Below are 21,983 nucleotides of genomic sequence, written 5' to 3' on the forward strand. Positions count from 1 at the left end.
GCTGAGGGGACGAGGAGGGGTTGCTAGCCAGCTCCAGCGACCCCCAGGACACCTCAGGTTTGGCCCAAGGGCCTTGCTCGGGCCCCTGTCAGGAGCCAGATACGGCTGAAGCCTGTTCCCTGCCCTGCCGCCCATTCCCTGCAGACGTGGCCTTTCTGAGGTCTCGGCTGGAGCTGGGGGAGTGGGCAGGGCCCAGAGCAGCTCCTTCTCCCTTACACATGGCGCTCCTCACCTCTCCCAGGCGGCTGGCCCTCTTGGAGTCTTGTTGAGGTCCCACGGTCACCCTGCTGCCTGGGTGGCAGAGCCTGGTCCTGAGTGGGGCCCGACGTGGCCGGAAGCTGGCCAGGCTGTGTCAGTTCAGCCCCAACACATGCCTCTCTGCTAGGAATGGCGGTGCACAGCACACCACCGGGCTTCCTGGCTGGGGCACCTGGCCACACGCCAGGTGAGGGCTCAGCAGCCCCATAGCCTATCTGCTTCTGGGCCCAGAAGCCTGGCTCCCTGTGTAAGGGGCTGCGTGGGGGCCCCACGGCCGGAGTCTCATGGTGGGCTGAGGGTGCCTCCCCAGCTTCAGACTCCCCCTGCGCCCCACCCGCAACCAAAGAGGCACCTGGCCATGCGCAGGGCTGTGGAATCTGCTCGTCCCAGGTTTGTCCAACGCTCACTCGGCAGCAGGCCCTGTCAGTCACCACGGCCTGGGGGTCCTGGGGTGGAAGCAGCCACCACACCCGCACCTGCCCAAGGCCCCGGCATTCCCCGGCCATGTGCTGGTGAAGCCCACAGTGAGAGACTCGATGTGGGTGGGGACTCGTGGTGTGTGAATGTGTTTATACCAGCTCAACAGTTTACAAGGTGCTGTACAGGTTGCCAACTCATGACTCAAATATCTCCTGCTGACCAGCATCCCAGCTGTCACCAGAAAGATCCAGAAAGGGGGTGCCCAGGGCTGCAGAAACCAGTCCACCTCAAGGGGCAGGGGAGAGGCCCTCTGTACAGTGAGGGGCCCCTCTCACAGCATGCCAGTCTCTCGGGTCCCTGGCGGCAGAGTGGCATTGGCCTCCACGATGGAGTCACGTGGGGAGAGTGAGTCCTCGCGGAGGATGGACAGACTGTTCAGCAGTGTGGCCACCACGGTCCTGCAGTCAGGGCTCCCGAGGCATGTGCGGCCCACGAGTCTGGAGGTCCTGGGCCCTGCCAGGGTCGAGGTCCCACCGAAGGAGGAGAAATGTCTCCTGAGCCACGTGGCCCGCATGTCGGGCACCAGGCCACGGGGTCACTGTGGGCAAAGCAGCGAGGCACCCAGGCCTGCTCCCCTGACCTCTGGGCCAGCCGCGTCAGGGCTGCAGAGGGCTTCCTCTCCTCCTCCGCCTCCTCCTCCAGCTCTCTGATCCTCACGTCTTCCCCAGAATAGAAGACCTGCAGATTTAAACAGGCCCGGCCCCTGGTTAGTCTTCTCTCCAGCAGGGGACCTCCTCAGCAGGTGGCCTCCCACCCCAGGTGGCCTCCTGCCCTGTCCTTGGCTCAGGCCCACCGATGTCGGTCACTTCTGCCTGCCACTTGGCTGTGCCCATGGGCTGAATGAGCAGGAAGGGGTGCGTGCCTCACTTCTGGCACAAGGGTGGGGACTAGGGATTCCCAGCCCGGAGGGACATACATTTGATTGCCCCCAGGGGTGGCCACCAGCCTCCTCTTCTCTCTAGCCCTTGAGTTCCACTCTCAACCTAGGGTCCTGGCCTGACCTGTGCTCTCTCCTCAAGGGCTGGGGGCTCCCAGGAGGTGGATGAGTGGGGTCTGTGGTCTGTCCAGGCCCCGAGCACCCACCCCCTCTCCCAGCTCATCCCCACTCCTGCCGGGGTGCACAGACTCACCTGAGAGATTTCCACCTCTCTTTTTCTGTGTGGTTCTCTGGGCTCTCACTTTCATAAGAAGCCAAATAAAGACCTAGCCAGAAAATGAAGTGAAATTACGTGATTATGGTTGATAATAATAACCTATTCTACACCGAGAGTGTTAACAATTAAACTTGTGTTTGGGAGATAATTGTGGACTTGCACGCAGTTGTAGGAAGTAACGCAGAGCCATGCACCCAGTGCCCAGTGTCTCAGAAGGACAATCACTTGCAAAACCTCAGGGCAGGACGGTTGGCGGCTTGGCGGCTGGGGGCACGGACACCAACATCCCCCAACCCCACGCAGAGCAGAGCAGAGAGTGCCTCCCACCAGGAGCCCTCCCTTGCCCTTTACAGCCCCGCCCACTTCCCTCCTGTTTCCCTCTCCTGACACCTGGCAACCACTAATCTGTTGTCTCCGTCATTTCAACAATGGGACATAAATGGAGTCTGACAGCATGTAACCTGCTGGGACTGGCTCTTCTCACTCAGCAGAACTCTAGGGAGCTTTGGGCATGGTGCAGGGATCACCTCAGCCACTGACCCCCGAACCCCGACCCCCTCGGTCCCAGGGGTGGGGCAGCGGACAAGCTGCACCTCCACAGACTTTGGTGTGTGGGCTTGTGTGTGAGCACGAGGATTGCCTTCTCTGGGATACGTGTGCAAGGGTGCAACTGTCATGTTTAGTTGTATACTTAGTGTTGTAAGAAACTCTCTGTTTAGTGATACATCCTAAAGATTTTCTCTGTTTTTTCATAGTTTTACATTTGAGTCCAGGATTCTTTTGAGTTGATTTTTGTTTAAGTGTGACCCTTAGGTAAAGGTTCATTTCTGGGCCCTTGGATGCCCAAACGCCTGAGCTGTGGGTTGCCAAGGCCGTCTTCCCGGGCCTGACCCGGCCCAGTCAATCCCCTGGGGAACATCCATGCAGCTCCGTTCCGGTTCCCGGTGGCCCTGTCCTGGTTCCTGCGTCTGTCCTGCCACCCCCGAGCTGTCTCCATCGCTGTGGCCAGAGGGTACTGACTGGCCTTGGACACTGGGTAGAGTAGTCCCTCCCCCTTTATTCTTATCCTCCCCCTGAAATTGTTTCAGCTGTTCTAGGTTCCTTGTTGCATCATATAAATTTTAGAATAAACTTGTCTCTGTCTACAAAAAATATCTTTCTGGGATTTCAGTCGGAATTGCATGAAACCTGTGTTTAAGTCTGAAGAGGAGAACTGGTATCTTTGCTACATTGTCTTGCAATCCATGAACAGCACATCTCTCTGTATATTCAGCTCTTCTCTGATTTTTCCCGTCAGGATCGTGTCATTTTTAGTGTACGAATCTCATACATGTTTTAGTTACATTCATGCCTACTTCATTTTTGGAGCAGTTATAAATGGCATTGTAGTTCTAATTTCGGTGTCTTCACAGGCATTGCCAGCACACAGAATACAGTGGGCTTCTGCATTTTTATCTTGTGTTCTACAACCTCGGCTGAACTCACTTAGCTCTAGGAGTTTTTGTCGATTCCTTGGGATATTTTTACTTCTGCAAATAGGGACGATGTTAATTCTTCCTTTCTGAGCTGTACGTCTTTTAAAAACATTTTTTATCAAATTTATTGGGTTGACATTGGCTAATAAAATGATATAGTCAGGTGTACAATTCTATAACGCATCATCTGATTAGTGTAGTGTGGGTTCACCACCCCAAGTCAGGTCTGCTTCTATCACCATTTATCCCTCCTCCATCTCCTCCATCTCTCCCCCTCCCCCTCCCCCCAATCATCACCATACTGTTGTCTGTGTTTCCCTTTCTTGCCTTACTTCCCTTCCTTCCTAATTGTACACACACTAGGTCTCCCATTACTGTGTGGGATAACAGTGATGAGAGTTGGTATCCCTGCCTGGTGCCGAGCCTGGTGCCGAGCAGGCAGTGCTTCTCCATCAACTACAATGCCAGCTGAAGAGGTTTTGTAGATGCGGTTCATTAAATTGATCCATTTCCTTCTGTTCTGTTTTTTCTGAGAGTTTTGTCCAGGCACGCGTAATGGAATCTGCGAAATGCCCTCTGGCTGGTGTGGCTCTGTTGCTGGAGTGTAGTCCCACAAACCAAACGGTCGCCGCTTTGATTCTGAGTCAGGGCACACGGCTGGGCTGTGGGCCGGGTCCCCACGGGGGGCGTGTGAGGGAAAACCGATGGGTGTTTCTACTGCACACTGATGGTTCTCTCCCCCTCCCTCTCCCTCCCTTCCCCTCTCTCTAAAAATAAATAAATAAAATTAAAAAAAATTGTGAAATGTTTTTCTATGACTGATATATCCAAGTAATTCTTCTCTGTTAGCCTGTTAATAGGGTACATTACACTGATGATTTTCAAATATTACACAGCCTTGCATCTCTGGAAAAAACCCACTTCATCATGATTATAATTATTTTTATACATTGCCAAAGTACATATGCTAATATTTTGTTAAGGAATTTTTCTACCTGTATTCAAGAGGGGTATTGGTTTTTATGGTTATTTTTATATGGTCTTTATCTGGTTTGGTATCAGGGTAACACTGACTTCATGAAATGAATTGAGAAGTTCCCTCTTCTATATTTTTAAGAGATTGTGAAGAATTGGTATGAACTCTTCTTTAAATGTGCAATAGAATTCTCTAGTGATTTCATTTTGGGGTGTTTTGAAATCACAAATTCAATTTCCTCAATAGTTACAGGGCTATTCAAATGATGCGTTTCATGTCGAGTTGTGGTGGTGTGTGTTTTTCAAGGAGTTGACCCGTTTCACTGAACCAGTCACACGTGTGTGCACAGTGCTGTTCACAGTGCCTCCTCACCAGCCTGTCGGTGTTGGTGGTGCCTGCAATGGTGTCCCTGTTCATTCCTGATATTCGCAACTTCTGTCTTCTGTTTCTTTGCCAGGAGGTTCTTTGCTAGACAATGGCAATTTTACCCTTCTTTTCGAAGAACCAGCTCATCGTTTAACTGACTTTCTTTATCGCTGTTTTGTTTCCATTTTGCTGATTTCTGCTCTCCCGTGCTCTCATTTCCTTCCTTCTGCTGGCTCTGGGTTTATTTCGCTCCCCTGCTTCTAGGGGCTGGAGATGGGGACGTGGATGATTGACTCGAGACGCCCCCCCTTTCCTGATCTACGCATTCACTGCTGTAGAAGCCCCCCTCAGTCCTGCGTTAGCTGTGTGCGCAAATTTTTACGGCATTTTCACTTGGCTCAGCATTTTTATTTCCCTGGAAGCTTAGTGGATGCATGGATTATTTAGAAGTGTGCTGTTTAGATTCTACATGTTTGGAGATTTTCCTGTTACATTATGTATTTCTAGTTTGATTCCACTGTGATCTGAGAATAACTTTGTATGATTTCAATTATTTTCATTTGTTGTAGTTTATTTTATGTACTCAGGACATGGCTATCTTAGTATACGTCCTGTGAACAATTGAAAAAAAATGTGTATTCTGTAAACGTGTAGTGTGGAGTATTCTATAAATGTCAATTATGTTATTTGATGGCATTGGTGAGTTCTTTGTTGATTTTCTGTTCAGTTGTTCCACCGATCACTGAGAGGGGCACTGACGTCTCCGACTGTAACCATGCATCTGTTCATATCTCCTTTGGTTCTTCAGTCTCTGCTTCATAAACTTGCGACTCTGCTGTATGGCGGATGCGCCGTTAGAATTGCTACGTCTCTGTGGGAGGTCGACCCTCTAACACTACCCTTCTTTGTCTCTGGAAATTTTCTTTCCTCTGAAGTATACTTTATCTGATATTAATACTGCTACTCCTGCTTCCCTTTGGTTGCTTCCTCATTTCTAACCTTGTGCCCTGTCCACATCATTACATTTGAAATGAACTTCTTATAGGCGGTGTAGCTGGGTCATGCCTTTTGATTTACTCTGCTGAACTCTGCCTTTTGCTTGGTATAGTTCGACTGTTTACATTTAGTGTGATTACTGACCCGTTAAAGCTTGAGTCTGCTATCTTATGTATTTACTGTTTTGTTTTGTTTATTCTGTGTTTTGTTTTTACTTTTGTCTTCCTGTGGGTTACCTGGCAATTGTGTGAAATTCCATTTTGATCTATCTATAGCAGATTCCTGGACGTCATTTCCACTGGATGTAGGGTTCTGGGTGGCCAGTTATTTTCTGTCGGCACTTGCACGTGAAAACCGTGCCATTGCCTCTGGCCACTGTGCTTCCTGACAAAGAATCTGACGTCATTTGGACTGGTTTTCCCTTATGGGAGAAACGTCATGTCTCCCTCAGTGCTTTAGGGTCTGTTTCTTTCTCTTAAGTTTCCAGAAGTTTGGCAATGATGGGTCTTGGTGTGGGATTCTTTGGGTTCATCCTCTTCGGAATTTACTCCATTTCTTGAATCTGTATGTTATGGCTTTTCCAAATCTGGGAAATTTCCAGCCATTATTTCTTCAAGTGCTTTTCGACCCTGTCCTCTCGTCCTCACGTTCCCAGACGCCGACGACAGGAGTGGCAGGCGTTTTGTTACAGTCCCTTAGGCCCCCGAGGCTCCGCTGCGTGATTTCCACGGTTTTGCCCTCTGGCTTACTGACTCCTTCCTCCGCTCTCTCCACTCTGCAGTTGGGCCCATCCACCCAGGTTTTCATTGCAGTTACTGTATCTCTCAGTCCTCAAGTTTCCTTTTGGCTCTTGTATTTTCTGTTTCCTTGCTGAGATTTTCTGTATTTTCATTTGTGTCAGAGCGCCTCCAGGCTGACTGGATTGCTAGGCAGGCCCTGCCAGGGGGGGCTAGGAGCTGAAGGCAGGCAGAACTTTTCTCCGGGGCTTTGACCGGCCTCGTTGGGGCTCAGTACAACTGCGTCCCCCTCTCTTGCTTTTCTTCACTTTTGCAGTGTGGGAGGGACAGGAGAAGAGAGGGTCAAACGGGAGGTGCTCCTTTTGTAAGGGAGCTTTAGGAGGCCCAGCCGCTCCTGTGTGTTCACAGCTAAGTCACTACCTGGCACACGGCAGCCTCTCTAGAAACACTGCTGTCTCCAGGAGTGAATGATGTGCCCCCCTGCCCCCGACTCTCCTCCATCCCAAGACCCCTTCTGCTCCTCGCTGAATGTGCCTTTGACATGCTGACTGCCTGGTGTCTGCTGGCTGATGATGACAATCGCCATAATCACAGGTGTTGTGGGTAGAATAAGGGCCCCCAGAGATTCCCAGGTGCTGATCCCCAGAACCTGTGAATATGATACCTCCTATGGCAAAAAGGGACTTCACAGGTGTGATTAAGGTAAGAATCTGGCCATGGCCTTGTGGTTCAGTTGGGTAGAGTGTCGGCTCCATGTGCTAAGGTTGTGGGTTTGATCTGCCATCAGGGCACACACAAGAATCAACTAATGAATGCATAGATCAGTGGGACAACAAATTCGATGTCTCTCTCTCTCTTTCAGAAAAATCAATAACTAAAAGAATCTGGAGATGGAGAGATAATCCTGGATTATCCAGGTGGGCCCTAACCGCCATCATAAATGTCCTTCAAGAAGGAGACAGAGGGAGCCTTGGCCACAGGGGAGAGAAGACGGCGTGCTGGGGGTGTCGGGGTGATGGGCTCCGCAGGGGAGGCAGGGGCCGTGAGCCCAGGGACACGGGCGACACTACAGGCAGTAGGCGGCCAGGAAGCAACTCTCCAGCCAGAGCCTCCAGAAATAGCCGGCTCTGTTGACGCCTTGATTGTAGCCCAGTGGAACCGAGTTGGGACTTCTGACTCCCAGAACTGCACGCGGATCAACCCGGACAGATTTGGGCCCCCAGCTTTGTGGGGATTTGTTTCCACACCAACAGGAAACTGATACAGTCGGTGTCAGTGGATCACAGTCCTGTGGGCTTTGCTGTGCCAACTCGAGAAAACCTCACAGTGGCCCCGGAAGGATGTTCTCGCACGACCCCACTTCGCAGCTGCAGCAGAGGAGGCTCAGAGAAGGTGGGGAACCTGCCCGGGGTCACAGAGCTCGCAGGGGTGGGAGCAGCCCGGGCTGGTCCACCCACCAGGCTATCGAGCTTCTTGATGGGTGAAGGGACTCCAAAAAGTTACGAGCTCCAAAATGTAAAAAAATAAAATGGCAAAGTTGAAAGTATTAACAGTTAAAGAGGACAGTCACTAAAAATTCCTTCCCTCTGATTTTTTTGTTTTGGACAGAACATTTCCTCTGGTGCACACGTGCTGAGCAGGAGGCTCCCGGGGGGGGGGGGGGTTCGCGGGCCCTGGATCCGGGGAGCCTGGATCTCACCGTGGGGCCGCACCGCCCACCGGGAGGGGCAGCTCAGGGCCAGATGGCCACGGGATTCTTCAGCACTTTCTCTTCCTGGAGCAGGGAGCTCCTGGAGTCCCCTCACTGAGCAAACTCACCGGCCAATCTGTTGTATCTGACAAGTGACCAGGCAGGAACGCTGACTTTCTGGAGGGGGCAGACATTTACATCACTCTGGAGAAAAGATGCCTCGTCTGGGGCTGGTGTGAGTCACACACACACACACACACACACACACATACCCCGGCTGTGGAATGACATCTTCACATGGGCCCTGGGAGGGCAGTTCTTACCGTCATCACCCTCACTTTTCTGGTGATAAGTGGGCCAGACACAAGGTGCTCCAGGCTTGCAGTGCCCAACAGCCCCCAAACTGTCTCCAGGGAGAAGCCTGGGCCTGGGAGGTCCAGCCTGCAGCCCCTCCGCCCTGGGCCAGTGCTCTGTGGGTGGCCAGCGCCGAGCCAGGGGGAGGCAGCCTTCTCACTCCCTCCAAGAGCCAGCAATGTGGGCGTGGCATCTGTGCTCAGAGCAGGGGCCCTGACAAGCAGTGTGACCGAGAGGCCACACAACAGTCCCATCGCCCAGGAGTCGTGGGGCGGGGGCCACCTTACCGTCCTCGCTGAAGACGGGGGCAGTGTACAGGTAGTGTGTGATGCTGGGGTCTTGCTCGAAGGGACACTCCACTTGTTTCCATGTGATGAACTCCCCGACCTGCTTGGCCAGTTCCAGAAACTTCTGCTCAGGTCACAGAGAGGAGAAGGTTGTGCTCCATGCCCAGGGCCTCGCTCGAGGCTGCCTGGGAGAGTGGGGCCGGCCCTGGCCTCACAGGGGCAACCAGACCAACTGCCGCAGGGGGGCTGGGGGGCCTGCAGGTGGGGCAGGCCTGCTGCAGGGTGAGTTCCGTCAGGAGACTTGGTCGCCCACCGTCTGGGTCGCACGCACCCCAAGTGCGGGCTGGGTCTGGGAGTGGGTAGGGGAAACAGCGGCGCAGCCGCCTGGCTTCTGAGGGGCTGGGACCCAGGGATGCCCGGCCTCTCTTAAGGGCCTCCCTCCGCCTGCAGGGTCGGGGGTCTTCGGGGGAGGAGAGGACCCTGCGCTGACAGAAGTGAGTGTGGCTCAGGGAGACGTTGTTTTCCCAAGTGCACACTCCGCCCTTCACCCACCACTTCCTCCTGCTGCTCCGGCCCCTCCTTGGGCCCCCCTACCCCCCGACCGCGCACTGAGCCCCTGGGCAGCAGCAGGGCGCCTGCAGATGTCAGCTTGGTACCCGTCTGGGGCGCACGTCTCTGCGCTGCACCCGCGCTGGCGCGGAGACCCCGGGAGCCCGCCCTAGTGCCGGTGCGCAGCTGCCCCCGCTCCGAGTCCCCGTTCGCCGGGGGTCAGCCCGCCCCCGCCCTGGGAGACGTGGGGCCCACCTGCCCGGCTGCAGCCCTACCTCGAAGTTGATGTGCCCGTTGGGGAGGCGGTTGGCGCAGCCCTCGTTCAGGAAGTAGATGTCTTTGATGAGCAGACTGAAGAAGGGGATGACAATCTGGAGGGGACAGGGCGCAGGTCAGCCTGGGTCAGCTGCACCGGCCCAGGGGCATCAGATGCATCCTCAGAACGCAGAGGTGGTGGGGGAGGCCTCCTGGACACCGCTGGCCGGCCGTGCGGGGTCCCAGTGCGTGGCCTGTCCCGCGGGGGCAACGTGGACGCGGCACAGGCGGAGGCCCTGCCCTGCTGGTGGGGCCCAGCCTGCTTCCCCGCCCCGCAGCCCTGGTGTGGGCTGAGCCCCCAGCGCAGACGCCGCTCTGCTCCCGGCTGGCGGGGTGTAAGGCGCACAGTCTCGATGCCCCGACAGTCCCTCCGGCGCCCTTTGGCGCCTGCCAGGAGGGACAGTGCACACATGAAGTTCGGGTGCCATGGGGGCACCTGTCGTGTGACATTCTGTGGCCCCCCCTTTAACCTACATTTAACCATTTATCATTTCACGTCGTGTTTGGTGCTCAGGAAGACCTGAGCCTGAGGCACTGTGATGCGGCCAAGTGCACGTGCCAGCTCCCGAAGGTCAGGCCAGCGGAGAAGCCCAGGCTTTCCCGCCATCCTGCCCTTCCTTCCCTGCTCTGCCCATCCTGGGGGTCTGAGACCACTGCTCACAGATCAGACCACCCTGGGGAACCAGCTGGCCATACCCCGTAGTTGTGGGGAAACTGTGTCCCCCAGCCCAACGGGGAGGTTGACATCCCAAGCCCTGGAGCCCATCACTGGGACCGTATTTGGAGATAGTTAAGATGAGGTCACGCTGGCGATGCTAGGTCCAGTCCAGGAACTAATGTCCTTGTAAAGAGAGGGGGATTTGGTCACACACAGGAAAGAGGGCCACTCAGGGACGGAGGCAGAAGTGGCAGTGATGTGGCCACTGGCTAGGGCACTCCTGGGCCACCAGAAGCCAGAAGGAGCAAGGAAGGGTCCGCCCTGAGAGCCTCTGGAGGGGGCGTGGGCCTGCCCGCCCTGACCATGGCCTCGAGCGCTGAGAGAGGACACCCTTCTCTAAGCCACCCAGCCGCGTGCTCAGCCCCAGGACCCTAGCGCGCCAGCTCCTGCACCAGGCACCAGGCCCTCACACTGTGGTTCCTGCAGTGAGGAGCCTACCCCTCACTCCTGCCCCTGATGCTGGGTCCCAGGCCCGTGTTGGTGTGTGATGGCTGAGCTGGGCCCAGGTGGGCAGAAACGCTGGGACAGGGTGGGGATTGAGGGCAGAGGGACTCCGAGGACACCAAGGGCTCCCTGGGGGCTCGGTACAGGCTTCCTGGAGGCCCCGGGGCTGGTCCTCAGGGCGGCAGCACTGTCCACAGTGCTTCTCACCACTCCCACCTGACCCCGTGGGTCCAGGCCCACCCTACCCGACTCCAACGTCCCAGCTGGTCTCCCTGCCTGGGCCGCACTGTGAATCCACCACCCTGGCTTTCCAAAGCTCAGCTGGGAGGATACCCAGAGAAGCTGAGAAGAGGGTACCTGTGACAGGGACAGGAATGGGGGAGGTGGGGGGAGGGCGGTGTAGACAGGAGCTGGCTGAGGGCAGGAAGAAAGTACAGAGTGACTGCTGAGGCCCCCAGGCCTTAAACAGCAGCTGCAGAGGCCCTGGGAGGGGAGGGGAGGGGCCGTGAGAGCATCTTGCAACCAACCTACCTTCATACCTTCCTTCCCTACATCATTCCTTCTCTCTATCCATCCCTCTGTCCTTCCTTCCATCCACTCCTCCACCTACACATCCACCCATCCATCCACCCTCCAGCCTTCCATCGTTTGGGAAGCACCCTCTGTGGGCCCCGCCCATGGTCTGCCCCTCTCTGGAGGTCGGAGGCGACTTCAGTGAAACTGAACGTACAGCTAAGTCAGCCGCCTCTACCGCCAGGCCTGGATGCCCAGAGTCCCAGCGCCCCACCCAGAGCTGGAACGGGAGGTCCCAGTGCATCCGCTCCGAGGCCGCTGGCGTCGGCCAGACGGAAGAGAAGCAGTGCGGAGCGCGGTCACGACTGACACCGTGGATGCCAGGCTGCAGCCACCTCCCGGGCCCCTGGGGCTGCCTCACGGCGCCTGTGCCCCGGAAGCAGGAGGCACCAGCGCTGCGCAGAGACCACATGAGTCACAGTCTGGCTCCTGGCCCTGCTGCCTACTCCCTGTGTTGACCTCGCTCACGCAGGGAAGTGGTGATGCCGAAATCCACCCCACAGAACAGTTGTCAGAGTTAATGCGGCTGGAGGCCCGGGGCTCTCCTGGAGTCGGGGCTCCGTGAAGCGAGGTCCCTGCTCCTGCTGCCCGTTTCCAGGCTTCCTGGCTGGGGCAGGTACTTGTTCCCGGTCCTGGGGTTGGAGCCCCCTCACTGAGTGCTGCCCCCACTGCTCTGCTCTCCCGAGTCCGAGCTGGTGAGTGCACACAGCTTGAGCAGGAAGGGCCAGCGCCCCCAACCTGGTCATTGGTGTCCGCCCCAGGCAGTTCCAGAGCAGCTTGTCCTATGACCCCCAGGGCTAGAAGCAGACCTCCACAAACCCTGCAGACTTCCCACAGCGGGCCAGGCCACAGGCCCCGCCAGTGCTAGCCTGTGCTGTGTGGGGCGACAAGCAAGGCTGGTCACTGGCTGGTGACACGCTTTAACCCAGAGGCTCGCCACAGTCCCAAGGCCTGTGGGTGGCTTCTTGTATCAGAGGCCACGGGAGACTTTGGAGCAACTGAAGGGATCTGTGGAGAGGCCGTTTCAGCAGGGAGCTCAGGCCAGTCACGCCAGAAGGGCCGTTGGGACCTGAGGCCACATCTGGGAAGGTACTGCGGTTAGAGACCCTACGGACTTGGCACCGCATTCTGATCTGAAACAGAAGGGACTCCAAGTGACTGAGTTCAGGGATCAAAGGGACCCGGGCGGGGAGGGGCCGGAAGAGCAGGCAAGCCTCCAACCTACCTTCTCCCGGCTGCTGTGAGCGGTCAGGGAGCGGTGGGCGGCCCCGCGCAAGGCCGTCCTGTAGTTGCAGAAATTCCCCGTGGGATCCATCTGGTGCTGGAAGGAGACGGGCTCGGTTGGGCGGCTGTGTCTGAGGACGCCAGCATCCCAGGCTGCTCGGCCACCTTACTCACCTCCAGGATGAAAAACTTGGCTGTCTTCACTCTGGCCCAGGTCTTCTTCAGCCTGGAGACGGGGCTCATGTTCATGCCGGCTGGAAGAGGGAGGGCCGTGCTGGGGAGGGCCGCGTGGCCCAGGCACTGCCCGGGCAGCAGGCCTCTGCAGGCCCCAGCTGGCCTGGCCCCTGGGGCTGCACCCTGACTGGGGCTGAGGTCTGCAGTGGCCTTGGCCATCAGACAGCAGGGAGACACTGTGCTGGGGTGGGCCTGGCTTCTGTGTGTGCAGGCCCCTGTCCCAGGCCCCGGCATACTGCCCCATTTGGTGGCCGGGTCCTGCTCTGGGCCCCTGTTCTCCCCGGATCTGGGGACATGCTGCCATACCCTCTCCAAGCACCCTAAGGGGGCTGAGCTTGCCTCAACAGGGGCACCTTCCCTGGACCTCTGGCATGGGAGATGTGGCCCCGCTGGCACTCACCGTCCTCACAGAGGAGCACCCTGGCTCACACCCCGCCCACCTCCCGGGAGCCCACCACTCACAGACGATGGCCATGAGAGAGTTGAAGTTGCCGATGTTGAAGCACTCTCGGGCCACGTCGATGAGGAACTCGATCACCTGGGCTCTCCGCTTCTTCTTGGACGGCTGCAGACAGAGCACCTGAGCCTCAGTGGTGACGGGTCCCCTTCTGACCCTGAGGACGTTCCCTGATCCCCCAGCCAGTCCCTCCTAATGGCTGAGATGTGTGATCTGGCCAGCCTTCAGCCTGAGGGCACGGGGTCTAAAGCACACCCTGGGTGAGCCAGCATGGGGAGGGGCTGGGGCGGGGCATAGGAGGCCCCTCTTCCCCCAGGCTCAGCTCCAGTGCTCCCTCCAGAAGCAGGGAGCATGATCCTCGCCTCTCCTCCCTGCAAGGGGCTGGCTGTCCACAGGCAGGGCTGCGGGCTGGGCTTCACTCAGGTAAGCCCCGCTGGGCCAGCTCAGGAACCCCAGGCCCCACGCTGTGCTCTTCCCACACAGACAGGAGCAGCAGCAGCCTGACTCTCAGATGCGCCCGACCCCTTCGGAGAGCCTCAGCCTTTGCCCCATTCTTTGTGGGGCAGCACAGGGCCCGTGCTGATGGTCTGATGTGGGCCCTGGGACACTGCCACAGGCAGAGGCAACTCAGGGCAACTTCTCCTCCGACCAGTCCTGCCCCTGCCCCATCCTCCGTGACAGGTGTTCACCCCATAAACGCCCGGCACCCCAGGCTCTGTCACAGCACCCGATTCTGGAGAGCCCAGCCTGGCACGTGTGCTGCCCCCAATCTTTTCCTCGGAAAAGCGGCCCCCAGGCTTCTCCTGATGGTGAGGACGGGGCTTGGAGGAGGGTCCCTCTGCTGTCTGGGACAGAAGAGGGCGTGCAGGGCTGGCTGGAGGGGTGGGCTGTGTGACATGCATGGCCGGTTCAGACTGGCCGGGGCTTCCTCCTTCCCAGGAGCCAGAGACCTGGGCTTTGAAGGTGCAACCTCCCAGTTCTCACAGGTCAGGTCGTTTCCACCTCCAGATCCTGAGTGAGCCCAGCAGTGCGGGCTGCGGCCCAGGCGGCTCCAGGCGGACAGGCACAGACAGGGGAGCAGAGAGGCCCTGAGCTCCTTCAGGGAGGGGTCTCCGACACCCTCTGCCAGGGGCCAGCAAACCTGTGCCAGGCTCTGCCCAGAGGGGAAATGTCACTGCAGGCAGTGACACCTGGCATCCCGGAGGGGTGCCCGGCCTGGCCCTGGACTTGGGGATGGACGGGCTCCAGAAGCCCTTCTGGCACCCCCAGCCCCGGCTGAGGGCTGTGCCAGCTCGCGCCGGTCCCCACGCACCATGCAGATCTCGGTGGCCACGAGGTAGCAGAGCCTGTTGAACCACTTCACATACGCCTCCAGGTTCTCCGTCTGGGTGCTGAGGCAGGGCTGGGGGAGGCGGAGGGTGAGGGTCAGCCGCTTGGTCGAGGATCTCTTGGACCTGAGGTCAGCTCAGGATCCTCGCAGGCAACTGGGGAAATGCTGAAACCTCAAAACCATCCACCAACACAAAGGATTTGATGGGTATCTCCTAGCCTTTCTCCTACGCACTCAGAGATGTAACTTAATAGGACATATTAATACAATATGTAATTGTCCACCCTCATCATCCACAGATTGTTTGTGAGTCTATCTACTCCTTAAAAATTCATTTGTAACCCCCAGATAACACCCGCCTCACGTCCACTGCAGACTGGCACCAAGTCTGGGTCATCCGACCCCTGCTGACAGCAGGCTCAAGGACACCCTGCCTTCCTACTTCAGGGCTGACACTGAAAACAAGCATCCTCTCAGCCGTGCACGAGGTGCCATGGAGGTCTCGCTGCCTGGCGGGGGGGGGGGGGACCCGTGCAATGCCCAGGAAGAGCGTGCTGTGCCCTAAGGAAGCGCATGGGTGAGAGAGCTGCATCCAGATGGGAGTCCCGGTACTGCTGACCACGAGGGCGATGTCACTGAATGACAAGGGTTATTAATTAAGGCATCTTGACATGGAGACATGAGAGAGTGAGGCTGTCTGTTGACTGGCGGATGACAATTGTCGGCCTAGCCCTCAGGGCAAGGGCACTTGCTGACCCCGTGCTCCCAGCGGGTTTCTGGGACATTTGTGCTGCGAGTGGTGAGAATCAGCTGTCTGTCTATTTCCAAACAGGGCCCGGCAGAAGTGACGCCTGCCTGAGTGTGGTTGGTAGGGTGACAAGTATGGCTGTGATAATATGTAGTTTCAACTTGAACATTTCGTCTACAGTGTCCTACAGTGTGCTTGGGTGTGACGTTACGTTACAGAATTGCACACTTATGATTTTTTTTTTTAAGATTTTATTTATTTATTTATTTTTAGAGGGGAAGGAGAGAGGGAGAGAAACATCAATGTATGGTTGCCTTTTATGCGTCCCCTGCTGGTAGTTAGCCTGCAAGGAACTGGCCTGCAACCCAGGCATGTGCCCTGACTGGGAATCGAACCATGATCATCTGGTTCGCAGGCCCGCGCTCAATCCACTGAGCTACGCCAGCCAGGGCTGCACACTTATGATTTTGTAATAAAAGAGTTTGTCATAAAAAAAGAGGCATCCTTTGTGCCGGACACTGTATGACTATACACACACAGTTACGCAGTGCACCCTACAGCAGCAGTTCTCGGGGTGCCATGGGGTCCCCAAGGGCCAAGCTGGTTCCCCCGTACTCAGGCACTTTACTAAGCGCCCCATGGCATCGGCATTCCTGGCTCCCTGCGGGGCCAGCAGCTGTGTGTCGTGCGCCTTCCCTTTTGGCACAGATGGCCACATGCTCTTTGTCACTGACAATGCATATTGGTGATTATTCCATACTTATAGTTGCTTTTATTCTTTTATAATAGTTGCATAACATTCTATGGATGGGTGTATTAGAATTTCTAGTCCAGTGCCTATAAATGATAAGGTAGTTTGCTCCCAGCCTTAGGGCACAACAAACACTTTGTCCCAGTTCCTCGTGCGTACGTCTCTGCGTGCACGGGTGTGCATACATGTGGAATGAAGTACTGGGTGTGGAAACTTGGGGTCCAGGATGCTGGTGCTATCGCCACACTGCCCTCCAAAGTGGCTGTGCCAAATTCCGCCTACCAGCCATGCAGGTGTTGCTTCCCTACACAGATGCAATGTTTAACCTTTGCTAATCTGAGAGGGGGAAATGCCATCTCATATTTACTTTGCACTTTTTTAAAATTAGGTGCAGGGCAGAAGACATAGTATTTCCAGTTTTGGTTTGCATTTGACCTCATTGATCAGCACCAGGCACCCTGCTGGCTGGGCTCTGAGAAGGGCGAGCTCTGAGAGGGGCGGGCTCTGAAATCGGTGTGCGGACCATGTGGGGAGCGCTTGGCCCAGAGGCCACTCCAGCCTCAGAGAGAAGACAGCGCCTTGACCTTCCCAGAGCAGCGAGCACCAGTTGCGCTTCCCAGAGTGACCGCTGGAGGGCACCCGCGTCCACGGAAACACACCCTACCGGCAAGCGGGGTCTTCCAGTGGCAGCGGGTGGAGGGCACCCTCCACCCTCCTCCCCACCCAGGGTCTCGGCTAACCTAGCTCCACCGCCTTCGCAGGGTGGGTGACCCGGCCGGGCACACCCCACCCTCTAAGGCTTCTGGGGGGGACTCAGGGCTGTCGTGTCTTGAGTCCCCCCGGCTATGCTGGGGTGTGGGTGGGGCATGCAGCCCGTTGCCTGCCCTGAGTCCCTGGGAAGCTGGCCCAGCTGATGCCGGTGGAGCTACCAGAGGTGCCAGTGGGTCCCAGCTGTCCAAGGGCCTTCTACCTTTGTGCTGGCCAGAGGGTCCTTGTTCACAAAAGCCTGGACAAACTCTTCAGGCCCGATGTGTCGCAGCCGTGCCTGCCCGAGGAGGGAGAAGGAGTTGGGAGAAGTTATGGGGAGAGGTGTGCCCACTGGGGGGCCTGGCACTGTGCTCCTTTGGGCTCCCTGCCTCCCAGCCCACCCCAGGGGGGTCCCAGGCACTAGCCCTTCTCCCTGTAGCTCTGCAGCCCTGCTCTGGGTGTCACAGAGCTCAATGCTATCTCTGAGCGAGGCAGGCCTCCCGTCCCATGCTGAGGGGCTGCCAGCTCACAGGGAGTACTTGTGGGAGGTGGTACCCTGGAAAACCAGGCTGGAAATCGGGTGATTGGTGGCCTGCACCCCCCAGGGGTGGCCTGGTGGTTCAGAGTCAGGCCAGAGTTGAATCCTGGTTCTGTGCCTTCTGCTGTGTGACTTCTGACATGTCCTTAACCTCTCTGGGCCTCAGTCTCCTCATTTGTGTAAAGGGAGTAGCAACAGCACGTGCCTGGCGGGTGATGGGAAGAAGACATGAGACAGTGCAGGCAAACATTGAGTACTGTGCCTGGAAAACAGCGGGGGACTCACAAATGGTGGAGGTTTAACAGGAAAGCCACCCACTCCACGGTCCCTCCCCAGGAGGGAGGGGCTCTTGGCCTCCGTGTCTCCGGGAACCCAGCCTGCTGGGGGGCCGGCTGAGGCACCCTCTTCACAAAGCAGGGCGGACTGTCTGGGCTCCTCTGGAAAGCAGGGGTGGGCAAAGTATGTCTGTGTGGGTTCTGGGTGGGGAAACTGAGGCCCAGGCAGAGAAGGCACTAGTTGTGGGAAGGTCACACAGCAGGCAGTGTCAGAGTCAGGATTTGAACCCAGTGCTGCTGTGCCAGCCTGGACTCCCAGGCCAGCCAGAGGTCAAAGCTGGGCAGGGCTGGCCGGCCCTCCTGTGCTCGAGCCAGGGTTGGTAAGAGACTGCTTCAAAGCCAGGGAGCTCTGGGGATGCCTGGCTGGCCCTGGGGGCCAGATAGGGGTGCGTGGCTGTGCCCAGCTCTGGGTCGGGCTGAGGGTGGCGCGGGCCTACTCACCAGCTCCACGTGGGTCAGCTGCTGGGCCAGCACATAGGGGTCACTGCAGACACTGAGGAGCTCCCTGTGGATGGAGGCCGGTGGCTTGGTTCTGTAGGAGACAGGCTTGTCGCCGCCCAGCAGGCTCTCTGGTGCCGGGCCCAAGGCCGCCAGCTTCTGGTGCAGGGCCTGCAGCAGCTGGTGCAGCCGCCTCCTGTAGGCCTGCACGGTGGGGAGAGGGCGCCAGCCTGAGCAGCCAGGTCTGCCCCTGCCGTCGGAGGCCAGCAGGCCCCAGGAGGGCAGGGATGTGCCTGCACCTGCCCCACCACAGATCACAGATCCCCCACAGAACCCGATCCAGGGCAGGTTGGGATCAGTGCCACAGTCAAGGCCAACGGGAGAGAAGGGTGCAGGGTGGCTGGTGAGAACTGTGGAGAGAGCAGACATTGGGGTGGGTGTCGGGGGTCCAAAGTTGCGCCAACTGTCTGGGCGATGGGGCAGCGCCGGGAAGCAGAGGGAGGGGAGCAGGGAGGTGTGGAGCAGCCCTGCCTCGGGCAGCTGGCCTCTTGCTCAGCTCAGCCTTCAATCTGTGCTGGCTCCTGGTACAGAGGGGGCTGCCTGGGCCCATGCAGTCCCTCACCGGCAGCTCGGCAGGTGGGCTCCTCTTACGGCCATTCTGGGCTGGGTGCAGGGACCAAAGGCTGTGGCCCCACCCTCCTGCCCAGGGGAAACCAATAATTTCCCTCTCAGAGACCCCTCCATGTCCAGGGAAGGTGCCGTCAGACTGGCCAGGTTCACTGAGCGAGATGCTCACGTTCCCAAGGGTGTGGTCAGCAATCCACAAAAAGAGCCCTCGAGCTTGCCAATAAACAGCACCCCCCAGGTGGACCCAATCATCCGCAAGCAAAGGGGCTGGCGGGGAGCGGTGGCCCCAGGCAGCACCGAGGTGGCAGGCAGCACACATGGGCCCCCGAGGCCTGGGAGGTGAATTGTGGGCACTGTCAGGTAAGTTCAGATCAGGTGCGCGTCGGCCTGCTGTTTTGGCAGGCGGGGAATCTGGCTTGAGGGCCGCATGTGCGGGGCACCTGGACAGCTAACACGTCATTGCATTGTGACATTGTACATGGGGCAGGGTCCAAGAGGGTCTAAGAGGAGGGACCCTCCTCAAGTCTCTGATGGGGCTCAGAGGGCCACTGAGGCCCAGCACTGTTGGTGCCCAGAGCTCCAGTGATGGAGATGGTGTCTGCCAGCCTCTACAGGAAGTGCCTCCGAGTAAAGTGGTCACAGGTGCCTGTGGCAGGGACCCCCAGACACAGGGCACAGGCCAGGGGGCCGCCAACCCTGGACCTGAACCCCAACTCCCAGAGCCACGAGGCACAGACCCAGAAGGCACCCCCTGGTCTGCAGGGTGGCGAGTGGGTGAACTGAGGTCTGACTCTCCATAGCCTGTAGAAGGTACAACCCCTCTCAGCTCCGCTGCATCCGAAAGTGTGGTTCGTACACCCAGACCTTCATCAGAGAGCCGGGAAGATGGTGAGTTGGGTCCGGCCGCAGCCCGTTGGGGGAGGCACCGTCGCTCGCCTGTGAGCCCTGGCACCTCCATGGCCGTCTCTCTCCTTCACACAGCCAGCTGTCTCGGGGGGGCTACCCTGGCCTTCCAGTCCACTCCCCCCACTGGTTCCATGTCTGCTGACCAGCAGGCTGACCCGTAGCACTTCTCAGGCTGCTTCCATGTTGGGCACGTCGCCTCGGCCCCAGTGTCCCCACCTCGGGGTGTCTGTTGGCCTATCTGCCGGCACCATGCCAGGATGCTGGGGTCCTCTCTTCCCCTTGCTCTGGACGTCACTCCTGGGAGCTGGTTCATGTTTGGGGTGCCATTCAGTCTTTGTGAATTAACACGTGTGGCTTCTCTTCTGGTCACTAGAGCTGTATGGCCCAGGAGCCACCTCAGTCCGGCACGTGTGAGCAGAAGTCATGCCATTTTCACCTCTGTCTCGAGGAATAGAGCCCCAGCCAGGCACGCAGGCCTGCAGCTGTCCTGCAGGGCCCTCCCCACCCTGTCACCAGGCTGTCACCAACCCTCTTGATTTTGCTTCCCTCCCTGTCCACGCTTTGTCCTCCTCCACGGCCTCTGGGTCCCGGCTGCGATCACATCCCTGGTGGCTGCAGTGGCTCCCGGTGGTGGTGGTGGGGGGCCCTGTGTCAGCACCAGCCTTTCTCCCCTCCACTGCGCTGCCAGCAGTCTGCTCGGAGTGCACATCTGACCCCTGTACCTCCTTCCTTAGGACGTCTCCCCACTTCCACAAAGACAAACCCCTGCCTGGCTTGGAGGCCCCAAGGCCAGTGAGGGCCCTGCTTGATGGCCTCTCCTCGCCTGTGCTCGGGCCACAGGCCGCTGCTCTATCCCTCTGATCCCACCCCTGTGCCCCAGGGGGCACATCCTTCTCGTCCTTTGGCCCAAGGGCAAGCGTGTCCCTTCCTCACAGCCCCCTGCCATGCCCTGCTTGTCCATGTCTTCCCCTGCCTCTCTCATCACTGTCCACAGCACAGCACACCAGCTGCGCTGTTCAGCCCCAGCACAGAGGGCAGGGTCTGGCGGGTGGAAGTGCCCGCACGTGGTTGCCAACGGGTGGACACGGCCTTCGCCTGCTCCCAGCTGGCCAGCCTCTCCAGGGTCAGCCACAGATCCTCCTGGAGCCAAGGACGCAGCAGGCCTGGGCCTCTGCTCAGACCAGACCGAGCGCTCACCCGCTGAGCGTGATGCAGATCACCTAGCAGGACTTGTTTCTATGGAACCGGCACTCATTCCCAGTGACCCTCGTTTCTTGCATCCCAACTCGCTGAGAGTCCCCCCAGTGGTGCTGACCTCAAGCTTAGTGGTTGCCTCTTTCCTAAATCTTCGAGTCTGGCTCCCCTTCTGAGCGTGAGGACGGATTGCCCTTCACCTTGATCTCCTCTCTTGTTCTCGCTGATTTCTCCAGCCTTTGGACTGAGGCCAGCACAGCCCTGGGGCACATCTGGGCCCACGCAGAGGCCCACCAGGGAATGGCAAGGAGTTCCTTGTCCCGGCAGCACCCCTAATTCCCAGTGCCAGGCCAGTCTCCCTCAGCCTTGGCACTGCATCCCTGAGCCAAAACATTCAGGGCTGGCTGTGACACACTCCTCGGTCCCCTGCCAGCACAGGGTGGCCCACGGCGGTCGTCTCGATGCCGTGTCCAGGTGCAGGGAAGGGGGCGCCCAGTGCCCGTGGCCATGAATGGCCTTCCCAGCTGCTGAGAGGCGGTGGGAGCACAGTGAAGACAGACTCCAGGGAAGGGGCAGGGATGAGGGAAAGCTGTCGCTCTTCACTGCTCTGATGGGGAAACCCCACCAGCCCTGGCCCCATGGGTGCGGCGCCCTCGAAGCCCCGTGCAGATGGGACTGTCGCCCTCCCTCTCACAGAAGACGTTCAAGGCTCAGAGAAGTTAAGTCACTTGCCCAAATAGGCAGNAGAGGCCCACCAGGGAATGGCAAGGAGTTCCTTGTCCCGGCAGCACCCCTAATTCCCAGTGCCAGGCCAGTCTCCCTCAGCCTTGGCACTGCATCCCTGAGCCAAAACATTCAGGGCTGGCTGTGACACACTCCTCGGTCCCCTGCCAGCACAGGGTGGCCCACGGCGGTCGTCTCGATGCCGTGTCCAGGTGCAGGGAAGGGGGCGCCCAGTGCCCGTGGCCATGAATGGCCTTCCCAGCTGCTGAGAAGCAGTGGGAGCACAGTGAAGACAGACTCCAGGGAAGGGGCAGGGATGAGGGAAAGCTGTCGCTCTTCGCTGCTCTGATGGGGAAACC

General features: G+C 58.1%; 1 protein-coding gene across 1 annotated transcript in view; it reads right to left on the reverse strand.

Moving 5' to 3' along the window:
* Positions 1-808: 808 nt before the first annotated feature.
* The window catches only part of RASGEF1C (RasGEF domain family member 1C), a 71,609-nt gene continuing 50,434 nt past the window's right edge, over positions 809-21,983 (reverse strand). Inside the window, exons 5-14 of the mRNA XM_037058028.1 lie at positions 18,178-18,378; positions 17,087-17,161; positions 14,600-14,689; positions 13,293-13,395; positions 12,771-12,850; positions 12,598-12,693; positions 9,598-9,693; positions 8,774-8,897; positions 1,869-1,941; positions 809-1,416 (exon numbers count right to left, since the gene is read on the reverse strand). Of these exons, the coding sequence (XP_036913923.1) occupies positions 1,392-1,416; positions 1,869-1,941; positions 8,774-8,897; positions 9,598-9,693; positions 12,598-12,693; positions 12,771-12,850; positions 13,293-13,395; positions 14,600-14,689; positions 17,087-17,161; positions 18,178-18,378 (963 nt within the window). The 3' untranslated portion in view covers positions 809-1,391. The remainder of the gene's footprint in view (positions 1,417-1,868; positions 1,942-8,773; positions 8,898-9,597; positions 9,694-12,597; positions 12,694-12,770; positions 12,851-13,292; positions 13,396-14,599; positions 14,690-17,086; positions 17,162-18,177; positions 18,379-21,983) is intronic.

This window comes from Sturnira hondurensis, unplaced genomic scaffold, assembly GCF_014824575.4.
Source record: "Sturnira hondurensis isolate 20B ecotype Veracruz unplaced genomic scaffold, ASM1482457v3 Scaffold0009776, whole genome shotgun sequence".
NCBI lineage: Eukaryota > Metazoa > Chordata > Mammalia > Chiroptera > Phyllostomidae > Sturnira > Sturnira hondurensis.